Genomic DNA, 11,708 nt, shown 5'->3' with positions numbered 1-11,708 from the left:
TTCAACCATCTAAAAGTCCAAATATCCATGCTACTAAAGAAAATAATATGTGATGAACATGTTTGGCAACATTCTACAACAAAAATTCTGTTTTTTATCATTTACCTACTCGAGGACGAGTAGGAATTAAGCTTGGAGATGCTGATACATCTCCAATGTATCTATATTTTTTTATTGCTTCATGCTATTATATTTCATTCTTGGATGTTTTATATTCATTTTATAGCAACCTTATATCACTTTTTGGGACTAACCTATTGACATAGTGCCAAGTGCTAGTTGTTATTTTTGCTTGTTTTTTACTTCGCAGAATATCCATTTCAAACGGAGTCCAAACGCAGTGAAACTTTTTTGAGATTTTTTTTGGACCAGTAGACAACTTGGGAACCAAGGAAGTGGACGAGAGAAGGCTCGTGGGGCCCACCATCCACCTGGGCGCGCCAGAGGCCCTAGGTGCGCCCTGATGGATGGTGGGGCCCATAGAGCTCCGTTTCACCGCCTCTCAGCTCTATAAATACCCAAATATTCCAGAAACCCTAGTGGAGTCAACAAAACATAATTCCAGCCCCTGCAAGTTGCAGAACCATGAGATCCGATCTAGAGCCCTATTCCGGCACCTTGCCAGAGGGGAACACGGTCGCGGAAGGGTTTATCATCCTTATTTGTGCTCCTCCGATGATGCATGAGTAGTTCACCATAGATCTACGTGTATGTAGGGAGTAGCTATATGGATTCTTCTCTCTTTTTCATTCTCAATACAATGTTTCCTCGATGTTCTTGGAGATCTATTTGATGTAATGACTTTTTGCGGTGTGTTTGTTGGGATCCGATGAATTGCGAGTTTATGATCAGATCTATCCATGAATATTATTTGAGTCTTCTTTGATCTCTTATATGCATGATTATTATAGCCTCGTATTTCTTCTCTGAATCTTCGGTTTAGTTAGGCCAACTAGATTGGTTTTTCTTGCCATGGGAAGAGGTGCTTTGTGATGTGTTCGATCTTGCGGTGTCCTCACCTCGTGAAAGAAGGGGTAGCAAGGCACACATGTATCATTGCTATTAAGGATAAAAAGATGGGATCTGTTCCTACATGAATAGATCTTGTCTACATCATGTCATCATTCTTATTGCATTACTCCGTTTCTACATGAACTTAATACACTAGATGCATGTTGGATAGCGGTTGATGTGTGGAGTGATAGTAGTAGATGCAGAATCGTTTCGGTCTACTAATCTTGGACGTGATGCCTATATACATGATCATTGCCTTGGATATCGTCATAATTATTTGCTCTTCTATCAATTGCCCAACAGTAATTTGTTTACCCACCGTATGTTATTTTCTTGAGAGAAGCCATTAGTGAAATCTACGGCCCCCGGGTCTATCTTTTATCATATTGCTTTCAGATCTATATTTCCAAACCCCTAAAAAATACCTTGCTGCACTTTTTCTTTACTTATTTTATTTCATATTTTTGCAAGATCTATTTATCCAATCCACCACAATTTTATCTATCTTTTAACTGTAGAGGGATTCACAACCTCTCTTACACGTCTGGTTGCAAGTATTTGTTCTTTGTGTGCATGTACCGTTTACATAGTGTTGCTTGGTTCTTCTACTAGATTCATAACCTTTGTTTCATAACTGAGGGAAATACTTACTGCGGCTGTGTTGCATCATCCCTTCCTCTTTGGGGAATTATCGGCACAGTTTCAAGCCACATCAGAGCGTACGGAGGAGCATGTTCTCAATTTCAAGGGCTCGATCAAGGGTCATCGAGTGCTCAACTGCAACAGGGCGCGCGACTGCTACCTCTTGAGCAGTGCGTTGGTTTTCCCTTGAAGAGGAAAGGGTGATGCAGCAATGTAGCGTAAGTATTTCCCTCAGTTTTTGAGAAACAAGGTATCAATCCAGTAGGAGGCTACACGCAAGTCCCTCATACCTACACAAAAAAAACAAGAACCTCACAACCAATGCGATAAAGGGGTTGTCAATCCCTTCACGGCCACTTGCGAAAGTGAGATCTGATAGAGATAATAAGATAAGACAAATATTTTTGGTATTTTTATGATATAGATTGAGAAGTAAAGATTGCAAAATAAACTAGATCGGAAACTTATATGATGGAAAATAGACCCGGGGGCATATGTTTCACTAGTGGCTTCTCTCAAGATAGCATAAGTATTATGGTGGGTGAACAAATTACTGTCGAGCAATTGAAAGAAAAGTGCATAGTTATGAGAATATCTAGGCATGATCATGTATATAGGCATCACGTACGCGACAAGTAGATCGAAACGATTCTGCATCTACTACTATTACTCCACACATCGACTACTATCCAGCATGCATCTAGAGTATTAAGTTCATAAGAACAGAGTAACGCATTAGGCAAGATGACATGATGTAGAGGGATAAACTCAAGCAATATGATATAAACCCTGCCTTTTTATCCTCGATAGCAACAATACAATACGGGCCTTGCTGCCCCTGCTATCATTGGGAAAGGACACCGCAAGATTGAACCCAAAGCTAAGCACTTCTTCCATTGCAAGAAAGATCAATCTAGTAGGCCAAACCAAACTGATATTTCGAAGAGACTTGCAAAGATAACCAATCATACATAAAAGAATTCAGAGGAGATTCAAATATTTCTCATAGATAAACTTGATCATAAACCCACAATTCATCGGATCTCGACAAACACACCGCAAAAAGAGTTACATCGAATAGATCACAAGAAGATCGAGGAGAATTTTGTATTGAGATTCAAAGAGAGAGAAGAAGCCATCTAGCTAATAACTATGGACCCGAAGGTCTGTGGTAAACTACTCACAACTCATCAGAGAGGCTATGGTTTTTATGTAGAAGCCCTCTGTGATCGATTCCCCCTCCGGCGGAGCGCTGGAAAAGGCTCCAAGATGGGATCTCTTGGGTACAGAAGGTTGCGGCGGTGGAAATAGGGTTTTGTGGTGCTCCTGGATGTTTTCGGGGTACGTAGATATATATAGGAGGAAGAAGTAGGTCGGTGGAGCCATGAGGGGCCCACGAGGGTGGGGGCGCACCCACCCTCCTAGGGCACGCCTTGCCCCCTCGTGCCGCCTCGGCTGCTTGTTGACGTCCACTCCAAGTCTCCTGGATTGTGTTTGTTCCAAAAAGATTGCTCCAGAAGGTTTCATTCCGTTTGGACTCTGTTTGATATTCCTTTTCTTTGAAACACTGAAATAAGCAAAAAAAAACAGCAATTCAGGCTGGGCCTCCGGTTAGTAGGTTAGAACAACTCTAGCAGACCCCGCATTCGGTGCAAACCCGCATAATTTTGGCGATTATATGGGCTCGGCCCATTTTTCTGGCCAGACCAAAGCCCGCATCGGTGTCCGGCACGTAAATATTTTTGCTGCAGGCCGCAAACGCAACCCCCGAGCCAGTATAACTGTGGGTTTGCGGGGCAGATGCGGGTCGAAACCCTATCCCCCCGCCGCCGCGTTCCCCTCCAATTCCCCACCGCGCCGCTGGATTTGTCGCCGCCGACGAGCCTTCGACCGCCATGGACGACTCGGGGGATGAGGCGAAGCGCCGCCGTCGCGCCAGATCTGACGGCGCGCGCAAGCGGGGGGCGCGTCGGTGGATCAAGAAAGGTGCCCGGCAGCCGGCGGCATTCAACCGCCGTGAGCTCGAGGACTTCGATCTCGAGCTCGCCCATCACCACCACGCCTCCTCCGGCAACTCGTCCACGGGGAGGTCATCCGGCCATGGGTCCGTGGGGAGGTCATCTGGCCACGAGTCCATGGGGTGCTCATCCGCGGGCGCATCGAGCTTGCTCGTTCCGGTGAAGAGGGAGCCGGAGGAGGCCATGCCCGATACGCCGCCGCACCGAGGCGTCATCGTGCCTGAGGACTACCTCCTCCCGAGGCAGGAGGAGCTCCTCGAGCGCGTCGTCCTCGAGCGGTCGGCGAGGGAGCAGGAAGAGATAGAAGAGCGCATCCGGCGCGAGCTCGAGTACGAGCGGCTCTTCTTTGAGACGGGCGTCACGACATCGCAGGCGCATGCATCGAAGGAGGCTGACCTGCGCGTGATGAAGGCGGAGCGGGCCAAGCTCTATATCGACCTCCCGTCCAACTCCTCCAACTCCGACTGATCGCCGCCGGTGGGCAGCTACCGCAGGAGCTCCGGTGAGCTCAGTTTTGTTGCAGTGGTGCGGTAGCGTAGGCCCTGTCTAGCTTCTCTGACCTTTATGTATGTATGTGACGTGTACGAACTTATTATGCGAAGAAGAACCATCTATGTGAGCGAGCTCTGGCGAGCAACTACTTAAATTTCTCGCGTGAAACAACTTTGTTTAAAAATTACGGGTTTGTTTGCGGTTTCTAGTCTGCCGCCACAATTTTCAGCCCGCATAAGCGCCCCCCGTGCGACCTGCAAACACAGTTTATAGGTCGGCAAAATGTGGGGTCTGCTAGAGTTGCTCTTAGTCCCAAAAATGATATAAAAGTGTAAAGTAAAGCCCATTAACATTCAAAACGGGTAATATAATAGCATGGAAAAATAAAAAATTATAGATACATTGGAGATGTATCAGCGACCATTTGACATTGATAGCCGACTACTTTGTCCCCAATGCACTCTTCGCTGACCATTTTCGCTGGCATTTTCGGATGCGCAAGACTGTCTTCGGTCATTTGTATCATGGCGTCCGGTCCTATGATGACTACTTCATCCCGAAGAAGGACGTCGTGGGAACGATTGGATTCTCTAGTTACCAGAAGTGCATGGCCACACTCCAAATGCTTGCATATGGCACTTTCATTGATTTGTGGGACAAGTACCTATGGATGTCTGAGAGCACATGCGGATATGTGATGGTCAGGTTTGCAACTGTCGTGGTCGAGGTGTTCAGATCTTAGTACCCGAGAGAACAAATGATGCGAGATACCGAGAGGGTCTTTGCAATCTCAGAAGCAAGAGGATGGCCAGGTTTTCTTGGCTCTCTTGATTGCATGCATTGAAAATGGAAGAACTACGCGAAGGCTTTACAAGGGCAATATCAGGATCATGTTAAGAAGTCCACCATAATTCTTGAAGTAGTTGCATCACAAGATCTTTTGATTTGGTATGCTTTCTTTGGCATTCCATGGTCTCACAATGACATCAATGTGCTGCAGTGATCACCATTGTTTGCAAGGCTCACTGAAGGAAAAGCTGCTTCGTGGTACTATACTATTAATAGACATGAGTACAACCTGGGATACTATCTTGTTGATGATATCTATCCTCTATGGGCTACCTTTATCAGCACCATCTCTAACCCAGTTGGTCAGAAAAGGCTCACTTTACCCAAAGACAAGAAGCAGCTAGAAAGGATGTTGAGAGGGCATTTGGATCGAGTTCTGCAGGCCCGTTTTGCAGTTGTTCGTGGACTTGCTAAATAATGGGATTCAGAGACCTTGTGGGAGGTGATGATAGCATGTGTCATCATGCACAACATGATCATCGAGGATGAGGGTGATGATGCTATCGCAGCTCTAGAATTTGAGAACGTGGGTAATCCTATCCAACTTCCAGACCAGAATCCGGCCATATTTGAAGAGTTTATTCAAATGCATCAATAGATTCGGCATCGACCAACTCACGAGCAGCTGAAGGAAGATCTGATTGAGCATCAGTGAACGGTTAAAGGGGAAAACAATGTTGGGATGTAAATTTGAGTATTTTAAAACTTGAACTACTGTTGCATGCGGCTATTTAAACGTATGTACCCTATGTATACGGCTATTTGATCATGCGGACTTAAAAAAGAATAAGAAAGACCAGATATATGCGGCTACGGTTGGATGGCGGCCTCCAGCATCCGTATCCGCGGACTGGTCCCCCTGTCCGCGGACTGATGCCGGAGAAAATTTATGGGCCGCCGTTGGCAATGCCCTTATACCGTGACAAAGGAAAGGAAACTCCCTTTGTAGTTCATATGTTTATATGCTTCATTATGCAGACTATTTTAGATTCATGTTAACTTCACGCATGCAATATCATCAGCAAAACTAGTAATAGACCAGCATCTAACATGATGTAAACTCAAACCATTTCCTCGAGAATGTGCATCTCTTGACGGGGCATACGGGGCCATGCAACTGGGCAAGCATGCATGAGTGCTGCGATCAAGCCGGCGGGGCCGTGAAAATTCTCTGACCACGGGAGAGGATCGCCTTGGGATCATACTTCCTCTTCCGCTCCATGAATCTGGCCCACTTGGCTGGACCAAAGTGCTTCTTCTCCCAACCGGTCTGGTCGGCGTAGTACGGCAGGTACTGCACGCACGATATCCCGGCCTCCTCGCAGAATCGTAAGATCTCCTTGTTCTGCTCCTCCAGGCGCCCAAGATCGCCATCCGACACGGCCGACCGGAGGATCCCAACCGTGTAGAACACCTCCTCCTCCTCTGGGAACACCGCCGACGTCTCGCTGTCCCACCTGTTGCGGTTCATGGGGTAGACGAGGACGGGGCCCATGGCACCGGTGGCGCCACGGCGGAGGATGTCGTGGAAAACACCGGCGGCGAAGTCGAGGACGCGGGAGCGCGGAAGGAAGAGGTTGAGCCAGGGGTGCGGCACGTCCCACAGGCCGACGGCGCGGAGCTTGAGCTCGCCGTCGCGCACACGGTCCAGGAACCCCACGTACGACACGTCCTGCACGGACGCGAAGCCCCGCGCGTACCGCAGATCCCGCAGCAACACATCCAGCTTCTGCATGCACGCGCCAGTGACCGGTTAATAATTCTCCACTCTGAGAATTTATACGCATGCATGCATGCAATACACGAACGACGTGTCAAAGTTGTCGCATAGGAGTATATGCAGATTTCTACATTGGAAAATACCCTTTGGCTCTTGGGTTGTATATACACCTGGTATGAAAAAAAATCTAAAAAATCTAAATTATTGTTGGAATAAACTTGACCTTTTGTTGTACTCGTATAAAAGTTTTCTGAAGGTAAAAATTCCGGTCAACTACAAGGCAAAATAAAATAAAATCTCAAGGACAAAAAGAAAAAAAAATCATCAATATATAGAAGTTACCAAGCAAATACAACTTTCCCTCAACCCACTTTTTTTCCACCAACAATACCATGGAATTTTTTTCTTGGCCAAACTTTTTATATGAAAACAACTCAAGTTTATTTCAATAAATGTTTCGTTTTTTTGGCTTTGATGGTAATTACTATCTTTCTTGCATATAGGGTGTATATACATCCAGGAATTAACGTGCTTGTCCATCTTACATTTTTTTTAACCGGCGTGAATCAACATGTGGTTGGATGGCTAGGAGGACAATGGTATCCACTGCCCACCAGAGTTCAAGTACTAGAGTTGATACTGGCACCTGTATTTTTTTGGGTTTATTCCAGGCCTTTCGGCGATGTGTGCTTAGTGAGAGAAAACGTTCGCATCAACTACAAAAGTGTATGTGGCGACTTCGTCAATCTCAAGATAATATGTCGGCTCAATCTCTCGGGGTGCCCATAGGGATAGGGGTAGCGTGTGCGTGTATACTTAATAGAAATGAGTATACATGCGTATGCGCATGTGGGTCGTACTGCATTTAAAATATTTCCCTCTACCGGCTGAAAAGTCTATATGTACGGAAACACAAACCATGATCTGTTCTGCAAGAGGTCAGGACAAAGAATTGTAGGACCATGCCGTGCAAATCATCAAAAGGTAATCGAGCGAGTTAGTACCTTTTGACAAGTGGTGGCAGCCTCGGTGTGACGTGTAGTATGCACGGAAGTAGTGGTCATGTATTGTCACTTTCGAGCCAAAGCGTGGGCGTCCCATCACATGCACCGGATCTTTTTATTTTGGGGGGGTCTTGTTCGTGCCCTAGTCAGCTAGGTACTTCCTCTCTTTTTTTTGCCGAATCGCTAGCTAGTAGTACTTCCAAGGTGTACTGGTAACATAGTACTCCATGGAGTTGCTGTTGATCGATGCTCAAAAGCTTGCATATATGTCGACATGGTTGCACTTAACAATGGCAAAGGTATGGGAGATATGGGCCTTATATATGACATATTGTAATATATCTTCATGGAAAAAAATTATATTAGACCAGGTCTCATATTTTGCAGGTGAAACCCGCCCTGATGGATGACATGTGGCATTCATAAATCACAAAGCATCTAATCTCTCTCCCCTGATCAGTGACGAGTATTTCTAAAGCAGCAAACTAAAACTACTATGGGTAACATTCTCCCAAGGAGCATCAATTCATGAAAGAAATTATGCATTTTAAATTGTGCAACTCTAGATTTAGAAAGTTGAAGTTTTTCCACATATAATTTGTACTACGTAGTCGTTTTTTTACAAAAAAATTTTGACAATCTGCACCACTGTATTCATTAACATTTTGGTGTCCATATATGGAAATTAGGGAGAAAATAAACTTTTTACTAATACTTTCTTATAATAGGTTGCCATATATTTTTAGTGGATAAGGATTTTATTTAATCGCCTGTTATCTTCCTATATATTTGGATCCGGTATCCAACCATCATTATCCCCACCACAAATAAAAAGTTAAAGTTATGTTTGTACAAAGTTGTATTGAAGCAACGACAATTAATATAGATCAGAAAGTTGTACTAAGGCTGGCCATAGTGGAGGTAACATAAGTAGTATCATGCACTTGGGACTCGTAAACATGCTTATGTGGCAGACAATTAAAGAAGAGAGAGATGGTTATAGTATAACATAGGTAGATACCGTAACATAATAAATGTGATGCTACTATGTGTCATGCATGGCAATAAATGAGACCACCTATGATACTAATCTATGATACTATGCATTATAGAGATAGTAACATAGACTAGTAACATATGCATGTTACTAGTCTAAATTACTCCCCACTATGACCAGCCTAAAAGCAGTGACAATTACTATAGATCGGAGAGTTGTACCAAAGCAGCGATAATTATTATGAATCGGAGGGAGTAGATCATTTGTAATTTTAGTTGCATGTGTTTTATGACATATAGAAAATTGCAAAGTAGCAAAAAAAATGTTTGTATATTTATATTTTTTGAATAAAAAAGAAGTTTGGTCCGCAACAAGGAGATGTGCATTCCAAGGGATGCTGCACAGATTGGCACCGTTGGCTCTCCTATCACATGCATCGGATCTTATTCGTGCGGTAGCCAAGTTGGTACCTACTTACAAGGTGTACTGGATAACACTCCATGGAATTGCTATTGATCGATGCTCACATGTCGACATGGTTGGTTGCACTTAGTTTTGGCAGAGGTATACTTGCTAGTTTTGTGAGAGGCTTATATACATATCACATAATGTATCTCCATGGACCGATGAGACAGGGTATGTTCCATCTACTCTCTAGTCATAATTGGTCATTATAGTGAGTCCTAGGATTAATTAACTAATTCAATGAAAAAATGAATATGCACTTAAAATTGCATAAATCTAGATTAAGGAAGATAAGGTTATATGTGCATGAACCTTCTTGTTTCAAACAAGGTTCGTGCACATATAATTCGTAGCTAGAAATATTGTCTGACGATAGGTTGCCAGATTTTTTCTTAGTGGATCTGGGCGAATTATCTTCTTCCAAGACATTTTGACGCGACATCCAACAACCATTTTTATATTTTAAAAAAGACTAGAAGCATGTTTGCTAAAACTCCACACGTGATTTACAATTTTATTTGCCTGTGTTTTACGAAATTTAGAAAACTGTGAAATAAGAAAAATAAAATCATATATTTATTTTTCTGAAGGAAAAATAAGTTCGGTGTGCGAGAGTGAGATGTGCATTCCAATGGCAGACAATGGCTAGGCAATTACGTACGACGTTGATGCTGCACAGATTTGCACCATTGGAGCCATGCATGCATGCATGCATGCATCCACGTCGGAGGCGGCCAAAAGTCGCGACCCCATATTTAGCTTTACCAGCCGCTACACGACGCGCACCCGCACCGACAAAAAGGTCGAGGTTTATTACCTTATCGACGTCGGACTCGCCGCCGGCTGCGCCGCCGTAGTACAGCGCTCCCTCAAGGCAGTAGAGGACGCCGCCTGCCTCTTCCGCGAGCTTGGCGACGCGCGCCGCAACGTCGGGCTCCGAGAAGAAGGACGAAGACGATGACGAAGGCGACGGAGAGCGCCAGCTCCCGATTAGGCCCTTGTCCGCAAGGACCGTGCCCTCGACGTAGTCCATGAGCCCGGACACCGCGCCGCCACGCTCGACGTCTATGAGCCGCTCCTGGTCGCCGGTGAGTGCGGCGGCGCCCGTGTACAGGAGCCGCACCCAGCGCGCCCTCGTCGGCGCTGGCACGAGCGGTATGCGCGCCCGCGTTATGACACCGAACTGCCCCAGCCCGCCCAGCACGGCGTCGAACAGGTCGGCTTCCTTTTCCTTCGAACACGTCACCATCTCCCCAGATCCTAGTACATATTTAGAAGAACTTATAAGTGAACGAGCTCTAATTAAATACGAAGCGTGTGCACGTACGCAGGCACGCACCGGTGATGACGTCGAGTTCTTGGACGTTGGATATCTGGGGTCCGTGGCGAAAGGCCTGGCCGCTGATGCCGGCGTTGGAGAGCGTGCCGCCGACGGTGAGGTGGAGGTAGTCGGTCCACGAACGCGGCGTTAGACCGTGCGCAAGCGCGGAGCGCAGCACGTCCACCCACAGCTGCTCGCCGCCGGCGTCTATGTATTGGCCTTCGACCGAAACAGAGAGGCGGGCCGAAGTGGAGCCTCCACCGAGCTGCCCGAGCGACGGCATGTCAACGACGACGCCGCCGGGCGCGCCCGCCTGGCCACGGACGGAGTGGCCGCATCCCCGGGCGGACACCGGGAACGGTGACGGACGTGCGCACGAGGCGCGCAGCAGAGCGGCGATATCAGCAGGGCACGAGGGATAGAGCACAGCCGCCGCGGGCGGCGCGAACGACACGTTGCCAAAGTCGGCGGACGCGAGCGCCGTGGCCTTGGCGTCGTCCCGGATCAGCGCAGCGACGCCGATTTCGCGGAGCTCATCGGGGAAGGAGGAGGCCGGAATCCACACGTGCGCGTCGTCGTCAGCCCGTGCGGCTTGGACGGTCTTGAGGAGGCAGTTGAGCACGGAGAGAGCGGCCATGGTCATCTCTTGTGCTTTGTTTATGACGACCATGCGTGTCTTAATTAGCTTGAGTGATCGATCTATGGATCTCTGTGTTTTTGTGACTCCTCTCGTGCTGCAGGGTCGGCTATAAATAACCGGCGCCGTGACCATAGCAAACTCAGGACTGCTATGCATCTCTATGGAGAATTAGAGAGGCTGCGAATGTGAGCCAGGCAGACAATACCACGCAAAAATTCGACCCGCATAACTCGTTTGCGGTTTCACAAACATCTCGTTTGCGGGTCGAAAACATGCGCCGCCGATCAGATATCGCATCTAAACCTGCATAATTTGAAAAAACGCTTTCGCGGGAGAAATTACACACACAAAATTCATCACATTACATACTACATAGTTCATACATACTACAGGATCAACAAACTAAGCATAGATCATACCAAATGCTACGTTAACTAGTAGTAGAGGGGGTTGGATCTGACGACGGCGAGGTCGCGGCAAAATGGACGACGCCATGGAGGCCGAGCGACGCTCAATCCTCCTCGCTGGAGCTGCACATGTCGATGT

At 46.6% G+C, this 11,708-nt stretch overlaps 1 protein-coding gene across 1 annotated transcript; it reads right to left on the bottom strand.

The window, feature by feature from the left end:
- Positions 1-5,986: 5,986 nt before the first annotated feature.
- On the bottom strand, positions 5,987-11,212 carry LOC119281068 (cytokinin dehydrogenase 2-like). The gene is made up of 3 exons (XM_037561709.1): positions 10,541-11,212; positions 10,019-10,461; positions 5,987-6,744 (listed from the first exon to the last, which is right to left on the bottom strand). Exons 1-3 carry the CDS (start codon positions 11,190-11,192, stop codon positions 6,160-6,162), a joined length of 1,680 nt encoding a protein of 559 aa, XP_037417606.1. The 5' UTR covers positions 11,193-11,212; the 3' UTR covers positions 5,987-6,159.
- Between the last annotated feature and the right edge of the window lie 496 nt (positions 11,213-11,708).

Source organism: Triticum dicoccoides, chromosome 3B (assembly GCF_002162155.2).
Source record: "Triticum dicoccoides isolate Atlit2015 ecotype Zavitan chromosome 3B, WEW_v2.0, whole genome shotgun sequence".
NCBI lineage: Eukaryota > Viridiplantae > Streptophyta > Magnoliopsida > Poales > Poaceae > Triticum > Triticum dicoccoides.
This window is presented reverse-complemented; position numbering and strand designations above follow the sequence as displayed.